The following is a 20,645-nucleotide window of genomic DNA, read 5'->3' as shown; positions in this document are numbered from 1 at the left end:
ATTGATTGCCTTTTATCTACCTGTATATGCATCTGTACAGCATCACTGTCAGTGCTTTTCACCCCAAGAGAATACAGAGGCGTCTTACTAGCGCAACACATGGTAGCAGTGTAAAATTTGAGAGGATTTCTGTTGTGGCTTTAAGTCATAAATTCAGAAGAGGCATTTAGTTTTTCATGCTTCCTGCTTACTGTGCATAAAGTTCTGCTTAGGAAGCTGATAGCAATGCAGTTTCATCCCGAGACACGATGTTGCCTGGCTTCGTGGCTCACTTTAGCCCTGTGTCAGGCAGCTGCCTGTAGGATGGATGCATGTGTCTCCTGCTCTAGTAGGGCCTTAACACTTGCTGCAATGAAAGGCTGACATACACAGTTATTCCAATTTAACCAGTCTGCAGCCTTTCATGGGAGAGCCTGAGAACCGCTGTCAGTCCCTTCAGTTCAGACTGAACCACTTAGATATTTTTAATTTCCCTGAACTAAAAAGCACTGTAGGTCTCCATATCAGTGAGAAGCCTAATACTTTTCTCTTAAACTTCTTCTTGATAGACTTTGCTCTTGTTTTCACTAGAGAAAGAGCCTCCTATTGGTGGTAGCGACAGATGTCAATGACAAGTTCAGCATTTGTGTGGCAAGCCCAGGCTTAGGTATAAATGTAGGAAATAGCTGCTGGCAGCCTTTTATTTTCAAAGGTTTTGCTTCCTGTGCAGCTTTGTGACTCACAGGGTTGTCCTGTGTTTGGCAGAGGAGAAAATTTATCCTTTCGCTTACTGTGGTTAAGGCAATAAAATTTACCTTATTGGCAATTCTCGTAATCCTGTTCCTATCACTGTAGACCATTCCTGTGCTCAGGTGCCATCCTTCTACTCCAGGGAAATAAGGCTGATGCGGAATCATATCACATATGATATAATATATATATATACCATACCTGATTTTTGCCCTGAATACCTGATTATTGACCCAGTACAGTTGTTCTTTCTTGGTATATTTTTTTTCCTTTTTTCCTACTCAGGAATTCTAGAGGCCCTTTAATCAGTGCAGCTGTCTTGAACAATAACGCATCCTTCTATTTGGCTCCTAAGATTCCTATTCTCTTTCAAAGATTAATATGGTTTCCCTTTTTCCGCCAGCCTTCTCCTCTGCACTTTTTATATGTTTTGTATTAAGAGACAGCAGAAAAAAAACCATCCTGCTCAAAATAGAGAGTTTATGTTTCTGATGTCAGAACACTTTGCCAAATGAAGCCCATAGAGATTGTCGCTTTGTACATTACAGTTGGATAAAGTGATTTTAGAGTGACTAAAGGCATAGTCTAGTAACAAAGCAATTTCTTTCCACATAATTTTCTATGGCATTTGTGGTTTGTGTCTTTGTTCTCCTACTCTCCATGACTACCATTTTTCCTTCAGAATTTTTAAGTGTCTGCAGGGGACAATCACAAACCAAGGACAAAACCAGATTATTTACCAGTAACTTGAGTTCTCCTACACGATCATTTTCTCCACAGAACCATTCCAGCTCCCCCTCCCCAATTTTCCTATTCAGGACATAGATGTTTACAGTCAGTTTGGAACAAAGTAGGAGGGTATAGTAGTGACTCACACATCTGCTGGAGGTAAAATGGCATTCAATGCATGCGCTACTGCAATTTGCACTTACCTGAAATTTGACAACTTCAACAGCTCTTTCATGTCTGACATGGCGTTCTCATAAATTTCTCTAAAGACCACAAATCTGTGGCAGAGGTACCCCCCCCCCCCAAAAAAAAAAAAGAGAAAATTCAGTTACTGGTAAGTAATACAGTTTTATTAAAGATGTCAAGCCATAAGGATTCCTGCACATCCCCAATAACCTGTAACAACCATGCCATTTACTTACTTAGGGTACCAAAATGATAATTATTATAAAAGTATTTTACACTGAATATAAATGAACTAAACATTCCAGAATCTTTTCAAAATTTTTGTTATATGAAAATTTCAAACACACCTGGCAGAATCTCGAGGGCAAACTTTTCCAAAAGCATGAGATGATACTAAATTTGCTAGACTTAATTTGCAATATGTTTTTATCTCCCTGTAAAAATCTGCAATTTTTATGGCTCTGATTGCACAGATATAAAAACTCCAACTTATTTCAGTTGCTCAGAATTAAGTCCTTAAAAGGAAAAAAATGAATTCTCCTGTAGGTCTTCACCCAAAGCTAAATGAAGTAATAACAATCCTCTTGAATTCACTGGGCTTTGGGTCCTTGTCTTTTGAGTCTGTAACATTTGAACATAGTTAAAGTGCTTAGAAACAAAGGAAAAAAGATGCTTAGGAAAATTACTAAACAACATCTGGTATGTTCATGTCTGCTTCATTCTATTCAGCTGTGAAACAACATTTTTCTTTCTTGCTATGTTAATAGGTAAAATGTGTAAGAGAAAATATTGTTATAAATAATCCTTTAAAACAGTCATGTTTCTGCCTAACCATCAAAGCATCTTTCTATTTGCAGACATCTAGGAGCAATAACTTTCCTACTTGTAAATACTATAAACTTTCATCCTATGCAAGAAATTATCAGAATGGCTTCTAAGGACTTTTCTTAAACCTTCCATTTTTTTGTCTTTATTAAACTTTCTTTTTTCTCAAGCTCCTCATAATCTACATTGTGACTTCCTGTGTTTATAAAACTCTTCATGTTTATTTCAGTGCCAGTTTATATTCATTCTAATTATAATTTTCCAGTTTTGATCTTTAAGGGAAAACAGTATATAGGAACATGCTCTCAGATAAATAACTATTTCATTGACATAGTTTTGTTTGATTTCAGTCAGCTAGTCTCAGTGAGTTCAGATCAAACCCAACATGTATTAGGAACTTGATAATCATAAAATTATCAGTAGCTGTGTAAGCCATTATACCCTATATCAGGAGGGAAGATTTCTGGGAATACATCCCATTGCCAGGGGCAGGGGCAATTATAAGTCCATATCTCAAGTCTGGACCAGATCCTAGTGTAGAAGAGCAGAGGAGACATACATTTTAATGCTGCTTAGCCTAGAAGTTGCTTTGTGTGAAAAATGCTTTTTTGGTTTAAAGAATAGTACTAGAAACAGAAATGCTAACTCGCTGTTTTACTTTTTTCTTTATGTAGATACCCTGCAGTCACAGCTTATCAATATGGGTGTTATTCCTACATTAGTGAAATTGTTGGGTATTCATTGCCAAAATGCAGCTCTGACAGAGATGTGCCTTGTTGCATTTGGCAATTTAGCAGAACTTGGTAAGTCCACAATATTAATCTCAAATTTACATCCAGTTTTTGTAAAGGTTAATCTTAAGACTAACAAAAGCCTTGCACTAATGCTTGTTCCATTCTTTTTGGTACATTCAGAATTCAAAGCAAGCAATTTCTGCTTATTGTCTCTAAAATCTATAGTTGTGTCTTTTTTTTTTTCCCCTTCAGTAACTGAAATTTATTTGGGTACTTAGTGCAACCTTATGTTCTATGTTAACATTCTTCAATGCAACTAAGCACATTTTAAATCATCTAAACAGTATTTCCTGAGTGCTGCTACTTACTATGAATTATTTATTAATAACATAAATAATGTATCCTGGTGTAGCTCCACAAAGTTATACTGGGCTTAAATTTGGTTCATGGAAATCACTGAATGAAACTGAGACGGGCACAGTTCATAAATCTGCCTATACAATATTCTAAGTGTAGAGTTTTAACATGTTCTAGACTAAATACTTGCATGTATAAATCATGAATACTACTAAGCTGTAGATGTTATTTTTGGCAAGTTTAGTTACAACTTCATTTAAATTGAGGTTTGGGGTCCTGCTTTGATCCAGTGTCTTTGCAAGTGAATTAGTTTTCAGTGGAATCCCACAAAGCGTAAACCAACAGGTTGTTAGGGCTTGTGTTTTATTAGCACTTAATGGTTTACATTGCTGCTGTTCTTTTGCTAACCTGTTCAGTGAAATTTTAGTCTGAGTTTTTTTGCACTGGAGTACAATAATATACCAGTTATATCCTGTATTTCTAAGAAGATTCAGCAGTTCAAAATATGAAAAATATATCTCTGAGTTTGTACTCTTTGATGGCCTGAAGTTATTCACAGCTGTTCTAAGTTCATAGATTTCAAGGCCAGAGAGAATATCACGTTATCTAGTGTAGCCTGATCACACGCATAATACCTTTGCTTATAGCAGACAAGTCTATTTAACAGAACAACAACACAGAGACATAAAACACTACAGAAATTAATAGATCAGAGATGTTAAAGATAGCCACTATGTGTTGTGTGTTATACTTTCTGCTGTGCAGACGAGCCATATATTGGAAATTCTAGTGCTAAAAATGCAACTAAAACCATAAGGATATTAAATATCATAAGTGGTATCTTCACTGAGAACTACATTTCCTTTCCCTCTTTGCAAAGATCCAGCTTTGTCCGGTTGAGTAATAAGAACCATGGGAAAGAAGCTTAACAGCAGCTGCTTCCCTTCCTGTTCCCATACGCTGAAAAGATGCTCGTTCTTTAAGATTGGCACAAAATTAATTTAGCTTGTAATACTTTAATCTCCCTTAAGCAATAGTTTAGTCAATCACATTGTAACTGTAATATTTTATTTTTGCCTTGTAACTTCAGGGAATTTTATTGTCAGGTTGTCATTTTTCATCACTTAAGAGACAACTGCATTCTACAGATCCCTTGAAAAGCATTGTATGAAACTCTTATTCTGTGTCAAAGCAGGGCAAAAACCCAATAGAGTGATGGTTCTGCTTTTAAAAATACTGGAAAGGTCAAAAATCCACTCAGAATATGCTATGCAGTCATGCATATTGAGAGAAAACAATAATGGGACGTGCACAAAAGGGTCTAGGTCTGCAGTTCATGCTTTTCCCCAGTCCTTGGGGTCAATTCTACGTTAAAATAATCCCTAACCATCCATTAGAGCAGTAGCAAAGGTGCAGGAAGGTTTTCTAACTACAGATGGCCCTCAGGAGGTGACAACTGGAGAATGCAGAACACCAGCCCTACCACCTGCATCCCCTGTAACACTGCCAGTGAGGAGGAATAAGATACAGGCAATGAAGTAAGAGATGTTTTTGTTGAATCTACATTTGAAGGACTGTTACCTGCTGGCTAACCTCCTGGTAGCAAGGTAGCCCATCAGTAAAGCTGCTTTGTGCTATCTGTGCGGTATGAAATGGCCCTGCAACAGCCATGCACAGATTTCAAAGGAAAAGTCACCATTGTGAAACCATGTAAATATTAAAGTGTTCAGTAACACTCCTCATGTCTCCCACAGAAAATGCAGTATATAATCTGTTAGTCTTCCTGTTAAGCTGAGGGGAATCAAAGACTTAATAGGTATCTTTCTAATGTTACTGTTTCTATAGCTACCTTTACATTCTCTTGGGCAGAAATAGCCCCAGCAGCCTTGATCATATATTTATATATTTTTAACAGCCTTAATCATAATTAATTCAGGTCAGCACATTTATCTTAAAGTGTTAGAAATTTTTCTTTTCATTTAGTGACAAGCACATGTCTATTGTTCTTGTCTGTGAAGAGCACTATTAGTCACCTTACTGAATAAACCTGGTAATGAAGAAAAAAAAACAGTCCTACCTTTTGATGTCTGTGTTTACTTGATACTGAATTTTCCCTTTTGCTTCACAGAGTCAAGTAAAGAGCAGTTTGCCTACACAAACATTGCTGAAGAGCTTGTGAAACTGTTCAAGAAGCAAATAGAGCATGATAAAAAAGAGATGATTTTTGAAGTTTTGGCTCCACTAGCAGAAAATGGTGAGAATTTGATTTTTTTCCTTACACTATTTTTTATTCATTCCCTTATATGTATTTCAGTATATCAGTGTCTTTTTCAGGGACTAAATGCAGAGTAACTGGCTACCTTGTTCAGGAGCCACCATGGTTGATCATTCTGATGACAGTGTCATATGAATTTAATAGGTCTTAATTGTCTGAGCATATGACAGGATCCAAGAAATTGTTGATGCTAATTCCACCTCTGATTCACTCCGTATATGATTATGTTATATTTTATTTCCCTGTACCTGCAGTGGGAATATCCAAAGCTGCTTTTTGGGTTTTTTTGTCTGCAAATCACTGGCTCAAGCGTTCACAGTCCATTACAGCAACAGGACCTGAGTTATTATGTCATTTCCTGGGGTCCAGGGAACTGGAACAGGGAACTACTGGCGGTTCCATTTCATACGGACATATTTTGCAAGGGGCACATTAATTGCAGAGCCAAGAGCTGAACACTCTCCCTGTACTGTTAATTGAGAGATCACATTAATTTGCGTGTTTGGTGGCGTATATTATGGTAGCCCCAGGAGACTTGAGTTTCAGTCACTGCTCAAAGCCAGAGCGGGAAGTGATGTGTGCCCAGTCAGCCCTCCAGGATGTTCCTCCTAAGTGAGTTCTGGGTGGTTTGTATAATCTACCTCTGCCCTTAAGGGAAACGGAGAAACGAGTTAACAGGTGGAGCTGGACTGACCTGGGAAGCAGTTCTGCATAAGGAAGACATCAAAGTATTTAATGGCTCTGTAACCTTGTTTAATCACCTCAGCATTAAAGCTTGTTTGAATGGAATAACTTATTAGCTAGAATTGTAGATTCTAAAGATTTAGGTTTTATCCTACTCTTGTACACACACACTGTGTCTGTTTTGCATAGTATAAATCAAGATAAATTTTTATATCAATTTAAAAAGTTAACTGGTCTTTTAAGTGGTACATAAAAACAGGATTCCTTTTTTCAGTTCTAGAAATGCACATTTTAGCAAAATATATTCATTTATTACATAATAACAATTGCTCTAAGCTAGTTCCATCCTTGGAGACTGACACAGAATTGGGTTCAACCTTTTGCAACTTTGACATTTCAGTTCAAATGCTTAGTTTTTCTTAGACTATGTTTTATAGTCACAATAAAATTTGTTAAGTTTACTGCTGCTGAACATAACTCGGGTGCTTGTGTAACATGTTACAAGGTAGTCAGCTGAACTCCTCCACTGTGGATTCAAGGCATTCTTAAATGAGTTCACTGTGCTGGTACCATTTAGGTGCTTTTGATTGTAGATAATTATCAATAGGTCAGCAGGCAAAAACATCTAAATGAAGTATTTGCAGAGTCTGGATTTTGGTGGTTGGGGTTTTTTGAGGTTTTTTTGTGTTTTGTTTTGTTGTTAGGGACACTGGTGTAGCAATTTATATTTCAAATCACAGCACCCCTGCAACCTGGTATTCTGTAACTAAGGGAACTCTCTACTTTTTTTTTTTAAGTACCTCAGTGCAAAAGTAAAAGTAAAAAGTTTTTGTAAAAAAATCGCAACTGGATATGTTGCATTCCCTAACAAAGTTCATCAGAAGCTCAGCCGCTTTTAGACGAACAATGAATTTCACTCACGTGAAAAGCCTAGTGACAACAGGAAACAGAGTCAGTCACATCCTTCACCAGAGGCAGAACACTTCTCCTCAGCCAGCTGTCACTTGTAGACTGTATGAAAAAAATATTTCCAAACCTTTGGCCTTTAAAAATATTTTAACTTTGGTTAAACTCCTTATTGTTAAAACACCATTTCCTGCAGAAAGCTAAGAGAAATCCATTTGTTTGCATGTTTCTGCAGAGGTTTGTGACTATGTTTCTAAAATCAGCATGCAAAAACTAACAGAATCACTTTGACGTAACAAAAAGACTTAACACAGTATCAGATGACCTGCCATTCCCGCTTAACAGAAAGGGAGTTTTGGCATGTAAAGGACATTCCCAGCTCCAAGTTCACAGGGAAGAATCTGTTAAAGATTGTGTTGTAGATACAGCAGAAAAATTACTGCTCCCCAGTCCTATTTCACCACCTGAAAAATATGTTTGTCACCTTCTCTGTTGAGACTTGTTGGCACTAACAACTAACTAGTTTTCCTCATCACTTTCCAGTTTTTCTTAAATTACAACAACTTCCTTCCCCAACCCAGCCTTTGGGATCCGGCCTTACTCTACACCTGCAGCCCTTTCAATGAATGGCAGAAATCTTGGCTCAGCTAAAAGAAATGGGTGATTACTTGCTCTGAGATTTCATCAAAAAGTTCTGTATTTTATACTTGCATGTCTCAGTAGCTCTTCTGTACATGAAGTGTATTGACATCGCTACTTCTTTTCACAGTCTGTCCTGTGTGTATGTACAATAGATGTATTTAAAGTTATGATTCTGACTCCTGTTATCCATGTTATTCTTCAGATGTCATTAAACTGCAGCTGGTTGAAGCAGGCTTGGTGGAGTGCTTACTTGAGATCGTCCAGAAGACTGTGGACAGTGACAAAGAGGATGATATTGCAGAGCTTAAAACAGCTTCTGATCTTATGGTTTTATTATTGCTTGGAGGCAAGTACAGTGTTTCACCACCTTCTGCAAAGCAACAGCAAATACCTGTAATGCCATTCAGCTGCTGAATTTTACTATTTTTTAATTTTTTAAATAACTTAGAGGACCTGCTACCTGCCAGTTAACATTTAATGGGTCAGATTTTATCTCTCACCCCATTGCAGGACTGAATTAATTGTAGTGAAGCTAGCAGAGCTTCGCAGATACAAAGAGAATTTTCCCTAACAAATACATCTTTGGCTTGCTGACTGTCTGTGCTTTTTACCCCAGATGAATCCATGCAAAAGTTATTTGAAGGAGGAAAAGGCAGTGTGTTCCAAAGAGTACTTTCATGGATTCCTTCCAATAGCCATCAGCTACAGCTTGCAGGAGCATTAGCTATTGCGAATTTTGCCAGAAATGGTAAGAATATGCCATAATAGCTTATGTTAATTTATCTGTGCCCTTCTATCATGCCCTGTCTGTACGGACAAAAACTGTGTGTTACAGTAAAACTGGCATTGAGCTATACGGCAACATCAGTAGTTTTATACTTGACAATCCTGAAAAGCGTTAAGCCTGCTTTAAAAATACCATTTCACATTTGTAGAGAGTTATAAGGGATTTCTGCCTTCTTCAGTGTTTCTTACATCATTCTTCTAAATTTGTCATGAGCACTGCAACTCCCATTGATGACGGTGGTCAAATTCTCAACAATAAAAATCTAGAAAGGATCAAGGAAATAACCCTTCTATTCTTACAAAGCTCTTGTAAAAATCTTAGTAATAATCTTCCATTTACAAATGACTTGTCTCATCTCGCAGACGGAAACTGCATCCATATGGTGGATAACGGCATAGTTCAAAAGCTGATGGATCTGCTAGACAGACATGTGGAGGATGGAAATGTAACTGTGCAGCACGCTGCACTGAGTGCTCTCAGAAACCTGGCTATTCCTGGTAAGCCTCACTTGGCATTGCTAATTACCCGAAAGTGACATTCTGTTCTCCCACTGCACGCCCCCAGGGCATGAGTGGGAGAACTGCCTAACAGTCCTAGAGGCAGGTCAGACTGCTGCTTTTCATGCCGGCCCATCATCGCTTGTATGTCTTTTGCACAGCAGTTGTAAATGTGGCATAGGCCTATTGACCATCCTTTGCCACTTTGATCCCACAGTATCATCCCCCACCAAGGAAGGGGCAGCTTTGTAATAGGCAGGGAGCTGAGGAGGCCTCGGATAGGATTTCTCAATCCTTTCTGTGCAGAGCCCTGCGTTTTGTTTTGTTTTGTTTCATTTGGGTTCTCTCTCACAGCTGAGAGTCCCCACAAGAGAGCAGTGCCTACTTTGTTAAAATACTGCATCGTACTATAACTTCCTCCGGCTTTGACAATTCACAAATTAGAGTTGGAGGTAGACTGTTAGAATAGACAGCCTATTGCAATTAGTTACTGTTTGTAAGCAATGAACTGAATGCTAATTTTGTCACGTTTAGTAACTTAATTTGCATGAGTTTTGATTACCTAAGCATAAAAGGCAGAGCACATGAACACAAAAACAAAACAAGCCTGCAGTGCTTGTGTATGCTCTCATACCAAGCCAAAAATAACTCCTTCATCCATTTAACCTTCTTTTACTATTTTCAGTTTTGACAAACAATAACTTTTTAAAAATGGTCATGCATACATCACTAAACCCATGCAGCTTTAGTAGTATGCGATTTGCTTACCTTTCTCAGGTGAGTAATTCTATTAACGTCCATCAGTCAGCAAGCTTCCCTGTAGCCTGTGCCCAAGGATGTCTGCCAGAGACCTACATAAGATTTAACGTGTATTGTTATAGAAAAATGAGCAAGTAATACATGGTCTCAGTGATGAACTGCTCGTTAAACACTACTTTGAATATGAAATAAGTACTTTTTTCTAAGTACAATATTGGACCAAGTTTGCACCTCACATACATTTCAGAGAGCTCCATGAAAGTGGAGAACTTAAAGTAGTGGAGGGGATGAAAGACTTTGGGGGAGCGATACAAGGACTACAGGCTCCAGACACATCAGGCCACAGTGTTGTTTGTATAAAGTATTGGAACTGGCTAAGAGGTTATTCTGTTAATTAGATGTGTTAGTTCCTTTGCCTATGTGAAATAGAAGAGTGTTGCTAGGAATCGGAGAAGTTTCCTCATATTTTGGGGTGCAAGGACTAGCCTGGGCTACTGCTTCACGCATTTTGTGGAAGACACTTTTCCTAGACTGAGGGAGAAAAGGAAAGCAGCCTTCAGTTTATGGTCAGGCTGAACACTGAAAATAGGATGTGCATGCTAGGAGAAAGCACTTAATTTCATACCTGTGTTGTAGCAAGCATGACTTCTTCCACAATGCAGTATTGTTCATGAAGTCTGTGTTCACAAGCTAGTTTTCAAACTGTGTCTGAAAATTTCCTTCAAGACCATCTTAGAAGCAAACTGCATCTTCCAGAAATGTTCTATGAGATCATTCCTGTTCTTTATTCATGCAGTTGTAAATAAGGCTAAGATGCTATCAGCTGGTGTTGCAGAAGCTGTATTGAAATTTCTCAGATCGGAGATGCCCCCTGTTCAATTCAAGCTGCTGGGAACATTAAGAATGTTAATAGATGCACAAGGTAAAAATAAACTGTTCTCTATGTTAAGTGATTCTCTTTGGTTCAGTCTGTGATATGCTGCCAAGGTTCTTCAAGAGGGAAGCGGAGGGTTTTAAAAAATTTTATTCCTGAAGTTTTGGAATAAATCTAATATATATGCAAAGGGAGAGGGATGTGGGTTGATTTTTTTTTTCCCCCAGAACTTCTAAATTGACTACCAGGGAGCCTCAGAATAAGTGTCAAATGCTTATTTACTTTTGTATTTCAGAACTCTCCTACACTGTCACATTACGAGTATGTATTGAGGTGTGAGTGTTTTAAGCTACCACTCCTGTTTTGCTGTTCACTTAACTGTGTTTCTGGCTGTACCTAGCTCCTTGGAACAGACTAGTGCACTTGTTAAGTGATAAACTGCAATTTCAAAATGAACAAGCAGCTTTTAGTGTAACAGCTTGTTCCAGGATGAGAACAATCAGAAGTCTGCTAAAAACCAATAGTAGTTAATGACATAAATTAGCCAAGTAGTATATCTTTGACCTAGTCCTGCAGATTTTTTCAAAAGATCCGTTCCAGTTCCAGTAAAGCTATTAGATGTGAACTAAGTTTCTTCAGTGAATGTCTATGTGACTTATAGTCTATAAAACCTAATCTAACTGACCACAGTGCTCCCTTTCAGGCAGCTCTCCTGGGAGTGTGACATCACCTGTATTTTCCCTACTTCTAATCACTGCGCAAGCCTCAGTAACTGGGCTGATAAGTTGTTTCCAGAAACTGGATTATGAATGTTTTTCTGTATTTTCTTTCCATTTTGACTGGCTTTACTTGCTTCCATATACCCTAGAGTTCTCCCACTGTTGGAGCAAGCTAGTGAAGTTCTACTTAACAAACTCCTTCTAGTTAGTAACTTTCAGCTCGTTTTTCTAGCACTTGCTTAAAAAAAAAGTGACAACTTTTTTGTTGTGTTTTTGGCTCCGGCATTGTGTAGCGGAAGCAGCTGAACAGCTGGGCAAAAATGTAAAACTGGTGGAACGATTGGTGGAGTGGTGTGAAGCCAAGGATCATGCAGGTGTGATGGGAGAGTCCAACAGACTACTTTCTGCACTCATCCGACACAGCAAATCAAAAGTAAGTTAGTGGTGGTGAAGGTCACCTTGTAAGAACGAAGAGTTACCTCCGCACTTGGTATCGGTAGCCAAGGACTCCAGTATTTAATCCTTCTAGAGCACCAGGTTGGTTAATTCATGTGTTACATCTCCTCTGCCCCCAGGACCTGCCAGTCAGACGCAAGCAACAGGTTTAAATGCTCACCAGAACGATGTAGTTAAAAAAAAAAATTTAAACAAAGCAAAACAATTTCAGAGTGGCAGGCCAGTTGAAGAAATGCTGTTAGGATTCACGTGGATAGGCCTCGACTCATTTTTGTATGTATTGTGTCCTGTAGAAGTTCAGCATGCCATATTTTCTATGGTTTAATGATGCTATATATGAAGAATCATTGCACTCAATCGTTATGATCTTGCTATATATTTATACAAAATTGAGATCCAGAAACAGTCTGTCCCCCTATTCTTCATACAGCGTATTTCAGAGTTTTAAGATTCTAGTGGATCGTTAGAAATGATCATTTATTCCAAATTCTAACAGAAGCTTGCTTGTACATGGCAAAAGGTATGGCATTAAGAGAAACTGTGGGACAGATGAGTTCTGTCCCTCCCATCACCTTTGCATCAACCAAATACCTTTACATAAGCAGTCCAAGCCCACAGTCCTTGCTCTGGAAAGTATTAGGCAAAACTCAGCCTTAGAAGGGACAAAAGCATGTCCTCAGGAAACAAGCTATTTCAGGCTCCGACTTCATTTAGTGTGTTCACTGACATGAACACAAGCTGTGTGACTGAGCTGATTTGGAGAACTCAAACTTGAACAGGGACCTCTTCATTCATGCATGGCATTTGCAAAGTGACAAACATATTGTGGACCTGCTCTATACTCAGCATCTCCAAAACCAAATCAACAGGATTTAAAGAGATTTAAATCTTGGCTGATTTCTAATATCACTGTCTCTTTCTAATGCCCGTTTCTCCACTTTATTTTCAGCCTCTAAAACTGATCAGGTTTCATTTTTTCTGAGTTCTCATTTTTTCTACACCCTCCCCATACAGTCCATAAGATGCATATGTAGATGGCATACGCCACCACAGATGCAAGTTTTTATCAGTACTCTTTAGAGGAAAACAGAATTCCATCCTAAATACAAAGACATTTTTGATGGCATCAAATAGATATTAATACAAAAGTTAAGAGAATTATCACAGGTGAACTTTTATGTGGTTTAGGTACTCATAGAGGAAACTTGACTGGAAGAGGAAAACAGAGCTGAGAAGTGGGGGGGAGGGGGGGGCTTAAATGCTTTTAGTGCCCTCTAGGTTTGAGTAGAACTCTGATTTTTTACAGCACATTAGATTTTTATTTGGTTTTTAATTTTAAAGGATTTGGGGTAATATTTACAAAGGTGACAGTAGTTTAGAAAACTTAAGTCTCATTCTAAAAAATTGAGTAGGTACTTGTGAGTTAAGCCACACTAGCACCAAACCCAACTGCTGTCACCTCTTCTATTTGGTACTGCCTTTTAGAGGGTGATGTTCACCTACAAAATAAAAAAAAAATTTAAAAAAAAGATGTCAAAGGTGCTGATTGATTCCCAAGGCTTATATAGCCAAAATTCCACACCAATTTAAGTAGAAATTAGTGGTTCCGAGATTATTCCATGAAGTCTCAAAACTACTTTGGAGTTCCACCAGAAAAAAATAAAACAGAAATAATAAAACACATCACTGCGAGTAAGGAAAAAAAAAAATACTTACATGCCTTCATGCAGAAGAAATAGGTTTTAAATGTGAAATTCTCGAGTCATTAGGCTATGACTTGTGCCACTAGCACCTTCAGTATGATTATCTAATGTATCGCAGTTTTCAGGGATTATGATCATATTATGTCTGTTTCCTTGCATAAAGGATGTCACTGCATAGCCTGTGCAAGCACTGGAACGTAAATCATTCTAAACACATGTATCAAGGTTTGGCTTGTGGCTGGAGTTAGAAAAGGATGTGTGCTTTAAAAGGTAATTCAACACATTAAAAATTTAAATCAGATTCTTATTTCAAGAAATAACTACTATTTCAAAACTTTGCACACCCACAGAACAAATTAAAAAATAATAAAAAACAAACCACGTTTCCTTGAACAGCTTCCCTTCAGCATGCCATGTGACCCAATTTTCACACAAACATTTTGGGACATATAATGGTAAAAACATTAGGTGCAAACTCACTTTTTAAAATTATAATTAACAAGTAATCAAAGACATGCAGAGACCAGAAGCCTTTATTCATCCTTTGTTATATATGTAAGTTGGATCAAAGTTTGGACTTGAAAACAGAATCCCAGCTGCATATTTTTAAACTGCTTTTAAAAGCCATTTAACCCAGTCAGCATTTTCATTTCAAGTACACCATTTCTGTTACGTAGTAAGGTGTAATACTTGTGATCTCACTTCTCTGAACATTTTGAAGAAACTCTGAAAATTCATGGAGAGAGATGAAGGATTTGATAACTTCATTAAAACTATATTCTTGTGTCTCCTTATTCCAAATAAATTGTTGTTGGGTGCTTTCGATAAGCTGCTCTGAACATAACATCAAGAAGGGAAAACTAACCATCTTTGAACACCAGCTGCATTCAAACATGACAGAGTGGACTCATGGTTAGGCAGTTGATAGCACACCGTGAGAACTTGAGTTACACAGTATACCCAGGAAAAGGGTTCGTTACATCTGTCTCAACTTAATCATGTGGTTAACTGGCTTGGTTTAACAGGTTGTACCTTATAATTGCTGAGTAATAGCAGACAATTTGGAGGCCCACATGTATGTACATTTATGTATGAAGTGACTATATGTGCATAAAGCCAACGAGTATCCTTGCGCAAGGATAACAGCATCCCTGACAATTTCATTATTTAATACAGTTTGTATGCAATGCAGAATTTTCTCATTTCTATGTTATTTATTTTAGGATGTAATTAGGACCATTGTACAGAGTGGTGGCATCAAGCATTTAGTAACCATGGCAACCAGTGAACATGTAATAATGCAAAACGAAGCTCTTGTTGCGCTGGCATTAATAGCGGCTTTAGAGTTAGGTGAGTATCCCGGTGGTGAACTCTACCTGTTTTCTTTCCAGTCTGTGCCCAAGAGAAGCTGTAGAGGGAGAGTTGTGGGAGTTTCTTTGGCAACATAGAAAAGCCTCCTCCTCCCACCTGTCTTTCAGTAGCATGGAACTACCTGACAGTTCACGCAGGCACAGGCAGGCAATAAGGTTACGCAGAAAACTGGAGTTTGCCGCTAATGCTGTGTCTGCTCCATCATTCTGGTAGGTGATCACGTGATCTGGAAAGGCCCTGGAACATAACTTTCAAAACCCAAAAGGCTAACAGTTAAGAAAACGGTACTTTAAAGTGCAGACTATATGACCTGACTACATTCTTACACTGGAATTTTTTTGCTAGTGAGAGCTAGAGAATACGCGCAGGGGTGGATGATGCCCCCAACAGGTCTTTATTAAGTTCCACAGAAATAGGTGCAAGAGCTGCCATATGAAAGCAGAGATGATTACGTGTCTTGAGCTGCCTTTGTAGTACCTCAGCTTACCAAGCAAAATGGTAGATGCCCAAGAGAGGTTTTGTTTATCCTATTTGCTTGCTGATTAACTAAGGTAACAAACTAAACAGGCAACATTACACATTTTTGCTCTTGATTTCATCTCTTGCCATCATGTACTATAGGAATGCTGTGTTCAACTTCCAAGTTGCTGCCAATGCATCAGGGAATTGTTTTAATTAAAAGGAACAATGTTCCTATTCACATGAATTGTCTAACCCTTCTTTGTCTTGTCTTCAGACATTTAAAGGTTTCAAGCCTGAACTCTGTATATAAAGTTTCTTAGAAAACTACAGAGGAAATAACTCACACTCTGATCTTGAAAAGTTTTTCACAGCCTTTACAGTGGACCCTGAGTTCCCTCTACTGTGGAATCAAGAATTACACCATCTGTATTACCTAGACAAAATTTCCAAAAGCAAATTCAGGCAATGGAACTCTTGAAAACTGGAATATTGCAGGTGTTGGCTTAAACCACTAGAAACCCTGGTGGCTCTTCCATCAGCTCACTGCACATTTAAGATTGGATTTTATCATTAAACTCTGTGATTGCCCTTTCAAGCAGTTAGGCTATTTTACATTTTCATAGCAAGAGCTGTGATTCCTATCATCGTACAGTCTAATACATGCTTCAGTTCTACGCCAGTGAGTTATGTACCACAGCACCACTTTCACTGTGGTGAGAGATCCCCATTTCAGTAAATGGCTAACACACAGAAGCATCAAAGCAAGCGGAACTTCCAGACTTACAGATTTTCACTTGTATTTCAGTTACTGCTGAAAAGGATCTTGAAAATGCTCAGCTTGTTCAGATTCTACACAGACTGCTCTCAGACGACAGGAGTGCTCCAGAAATAAAATACAACTCCATGGTGCTGATCTGTGCACTTATAGGATCTGGTGAGTATTCAGGAGGGGCTGCTTTCTTAAGAGATTTATGTATTTAAACTTGGTTCTCTCTTTTAGCTTGAACATAGAACACGTGCAAACACACCCTAAGACTGGTTCTCTGTTCACAATGAGTGTACACAGAAGGGTTCAATTTACTATGACACTTCATTTATAGTGTTTATTTATAGTGTCAAGAAAGAGGCTGTTAACTCAGTTTTGGATATTAATGGCAGAAATTGGACTCTGGCTTCTGCAGGATGCAGTTAGCTCAAACTTCAACTGACAGGAGAAAAATGGAAGGCATTTAAAACTATACAGTATTAGGCTCTCTTTCCAAATATGCAGATAACAAGAACTTTATTTTCACCTTTAGCTGCAAGTTCCCCTTAACTGATATGCGGTGGCTTTTTTTTGTTGGTCAACTTAGTCGAGTAAAATTCAGTGGAATTTTGCAAGGAGCCTCTTCACCTGTAGTTTTAAATTCCTACAAGAATGGTAGGAAACAAAGATGCAGGTAATATTTGCAAGGACATATGTGCACACAAATGAGTACTTAGTACAGCACGTAGGCTAGAATCTTGCTTTAGGAGGGATCCTTACACTTACCTCACTGAGAGGACTCCTTCCCTCAGCAGCCCTCACGTGCTCAGCCACCAAGCACAACTGCTCATGGTTGCTTTGAAAGACAAGGAGGACGTGCTCTAACACATGCTCTTGCTGGACACTGTAACATCTAATCTTTCTGAGCTATCCCTCTGCTGAAGGTCAGACTGCTCTAGGATGGTGTAGCAGGCTGTGGCTTGATACTGCAACTTCCCACCTGTGTGTGGGCAAACAAAAACAAGCAAACAAAAAAAGAGAAAGGTATCATAGGGAAATTTGATTTCCAGCTGAGGTTTCAAGAAGTGGCTACGCTTCTTTCATTCAGTTCTCAGAACTCTAGAAGGAGAGCAAATTCCGGAAAACTATATGGAATGAAATTTGCAGGCAACTAAGATGACACAGAACTGGATTAAGCACAGAAAGGTGGAAACTCAGAGCCTGTCAGCACACGCAGTGCCAAGTGTGAAACATTTGAAGGTTCTCAGAGAAAAATTTACAGCAATTCAATTGAGTTAGTTAGAAGTTATCATAGCTAATTGTGTGCTCTCCCTGTAAACAAAGCTGCTTTTTTTTTCCCCCCCTCTTAAACAGAGGTCACCATGCCTACTGTAAGTGTATCTCTGGTGACCTGTGTATCCATGCGAGTGAATTATTACTGCCATCTTAAAGGAACAAGTATTTGTTTTTAGAGCAGTATATACATCTCAGTGTACAAAGATTATACTCAAAAATTACTAACAAGCCTTAGCTCCCAGTAAGCATTCACTTTAATTAGTTGAGACATGTGATTTAGTTGTCACTCACAACTTTCTTGAGCCATTTTGTGCTTGGATTAGCCATCCATTTTAGAGCAGAAGCCTTTCTGCAGAGGTTCCCCCTCAGCCTGTGTTGTTCTTGTATGTATTCCCATTGCTTCCAGCCAAAATAACCATACTCAGAAATTCTGCCTGAGACTTACATTTTCCCTTCCCTGAGCATTGCCACCTGCCAGACTGACAGCGTTATTTAAAGTCAAATACCTGTGTCTCTATTCCACCAGAGTAAGCAGCAGCCTTGTCTTAGGGGGTTTTCTTTAGGGTTATCCAATTGGCAGAGTTCAGTCTGCCACCACGCTGTAAGCTTTGCCTAAGACATGAGGCTTCTCAGCCTGCTGCCAGGCTCACGGAACAGACGGCACGTTATTGCAATATGCAGCTGTAAAGACCCAGTGCTCAGCCCTGATGAACGGACCTGTGCAAAATTAGTGAGTACATAAGACTAATGACTGAGCAACCCTGGTATTAACTTTTTTTTTTTTAACTATTTTAATCAAGTCTCCTCTTTACACGTGAAAATACTAATACACATCTCTGCCAGCCCTGTTGCCTCTAACTTACTTTCACCATCTCCACACAGTGAGCATTTATATTTACATGTTCCAGTATTCTATTGTAAACAGATCTGTGTAGCCATTTTAAAGATACTGACCCCAGTATAGTTCCATAAAGACTAGAAGTGATTGCACTGATTTAATTATTGGTAAGTTTAATTCTCCAGTGACTGCTGTTGTTACTGTCTGTCCTTTGTGACAGGGTATCTGGCACCACATTTAACTTGATATTGCCAACAGCTGTGTATTAAGCAGTAAATAGACATATATGTTATTTTTGCTGTCTGGAAGTTGCTCTTGCAACCGAGTGAATGGATGGAAAGAGGGAAAAATGAGGACAATGGAAAATGGCAACACATAAAACAATAAGCAAAAGCAGAGCATTCATAGCTAGCACAGCCACTTCTCTGTGTGAGGGTCTCCAGGCTCACAGGAATCTGGATGTTAAGCAGAAGTGTTTCAGCCACTGTAAAGCACAGCAAATTCCTGAAATTCAGTTCAGTAACACCTGCTTACACACAATATCATCTCAGAAAGAGGAGGAGAGCAGGAAGTGCTTACACCGCACAGACACCCCAGCAGCTTCACTGGTATCACTCTGTATATACAGGTTCCCAGGTGCACGGCAGCATGAGAGTTCCCAGCTCTTGCACAGCAGGGGTTAAACTGCAAGAAAACTGAAAACGTGTGAACAAGAAAGTAGGTAGGAAAGGAAACAAATGTCAAAGTTTGGTATTAAAAAAAGGAAATGTGCATAGTACACAGCATAGCTAATCTGAAACAGATGGTTGGGATTTCTCCTGGGAAGCTCAGGGATTAGGCTCCCAGCAGCACCTGGTAAGCAAAACAAAAAGTATATAGGTGTTTGTTGCTGAGTAGGCATTCACTAGAGTGGCCTGAACAGGGCATGAAACAAAACCAACTGCTTTGGACCTCAGCTGGAAGATGTCTAGAGTACAGGTCTTTGAAAAAACTCATCACATTTTTAAAATCTTGCTTAGTTTTATGGATTGTTCCCAACCTTTCCTTATTAGTACAAAGTACAGTGCAATCCAGGACCAGAATTGTAGAAGAGCATCTCATAGTTTCAAGTAAAGCATAAGTGCCGTATGCCTATGCACCGCATCGAGCAATGTGCCACGTGTTGTATTTGTATTGACTTCAGTGCTGAATGGTAGATGGACAGCTAACAGTGACCAGGTGGTGACACATCCATTAAAGAACCATCTCACCCACTTCCCACTCCTGCACAACCCATCAGAGCTGATTCAGTACAGACAAACGATGTAGTGAACCTTTCAAGGCAAGCTCACTTGGTCAGGCTAGTTTAAGGAATAAAGCAGAAAAATATTTTCACTAAAATTACTTCTTAAGCACCTGCTGTGGAAGGCAATCCAAGTGGATTTTCTTTAACTGCTATGCAGCAGCTTCATCCTTCATCTCTACCAGAAATTTGTGGAGTCTGTGAATGCCCCGGGTCCCAGAGAGTTTTCTCTCCATCCTCAAAAACAATTCGAAAAAGTAAACAGATGATGTGTTGACGCACATTTGTGTGCTTATGTGTGTACCAGCTTCAGTAGAAAAGTTTTTCACACTCACCAAGCTTTCCTGTTCTTTTGCCCATCTCATACAAAGCGCCGTTTCTTTTACTATTTCTTTTTTCCAGAATCCCTTCAAAAGGAAGTGCAGAGTATGGCGTTTCTAGAAGTCGTATCAAAACTCCGCAGCCACGAGAACAAAACTGTTGCCCAGCAGGCCTTGCTAACAGAGCAGAGACTTGCTGTAGAAAGCTGAGGAAGGTCGTGTTTCCAGTGCATCCCATCACAGATTTCACCTTTGTCCTCCATCCTGCTGCCGCTCCTGCTCTGTTTTCCACTGTATCACTCGTGCATGCGTGTAATGTTCCCACACAAACTGATGAACTGCTGTAGGTACCCACCCAAAAAGGTTTCTACAAATTCATAGGTGGTGTCAACATGAACCTGTCTCCACCCATAACTGTTCTACTTGTATTCTTGTTGCTTGGGCCACATAGTAGAATGTGCATGTTGTA

General features: G+C 39.0%; 1 protein-coding gene across 1 annotated transcript in view; it reads left to right on the top strand.

Moving 5' to 3' along the window:
• Positions 1 to 20,386, top strand: part of RAP1GDS1 (Rap1 GTPase-GDP dissociation stimulator 1) — a gene marked incomplete at both ends in the record, with an annotated part of 99,298 nt that extends 78,912 nt beyond the window's left edge. The window contains 10 exons of the mRNA XM_081998885.1: positions 3,144 to 3,272; positions 5,689 to 5,814; positions 8,270 to 8,422; positions 8,684 to 8,815; positions 9,217 to 9,351; positions 10,907 to 11,032; positions 11,997 to 12,136; positions 15,086 to 15,212; positions 16,501 to 16,629; positions 20,259 to 20,386. Coding sequence (XP_081855011.1) covers positions 3,144 to 3,272; positions 5,689 to 5,814; positions 8,270 to 8,422; positions 8,684 to 8,815; positions 9,217 to 9,351; positions 10,907 to 11,032; positions 11,997 to 12,136; positions 15,086 to 15,212; positions 16,501 to 16,629; positions 20,259 to 20,386 — 1,325 coding nt within the window. The remainder of the gene's footprint in view (positions 1 to 3,143; positions 3,273 to 5,688; positions 5,815 to 8,269; positions 8,423 to 8,683; positions 8,816 to 9,216; positions 9,352 to 10,906; positions 11,033 to 11,996; positions 12,137 to 15,085; positions 15,213 to 16,500; positions 16,630 to 20,258) is intronic.
• Between the last annotated feature and the right edge of the window lie 259 nt (positions 20,387 to 20,645).

The sequence above is a fragment of the Phaethon aethereus genome, assembly GCF_964289735.1.
Source record: "Phaethon aethereus genome assembly, chromosome: 4".
NCBI lineage: Eukaryota > Metazoa > Chordata > Aves > Phaethontiformes > Phaethontidae > Phaethon > Phaethon aethereus.
The sequence above is the reverse complement of the archived record's forward strand: the minus strand, read 5'-3'. Positions and strand labels throughout refer to the sequence as shown.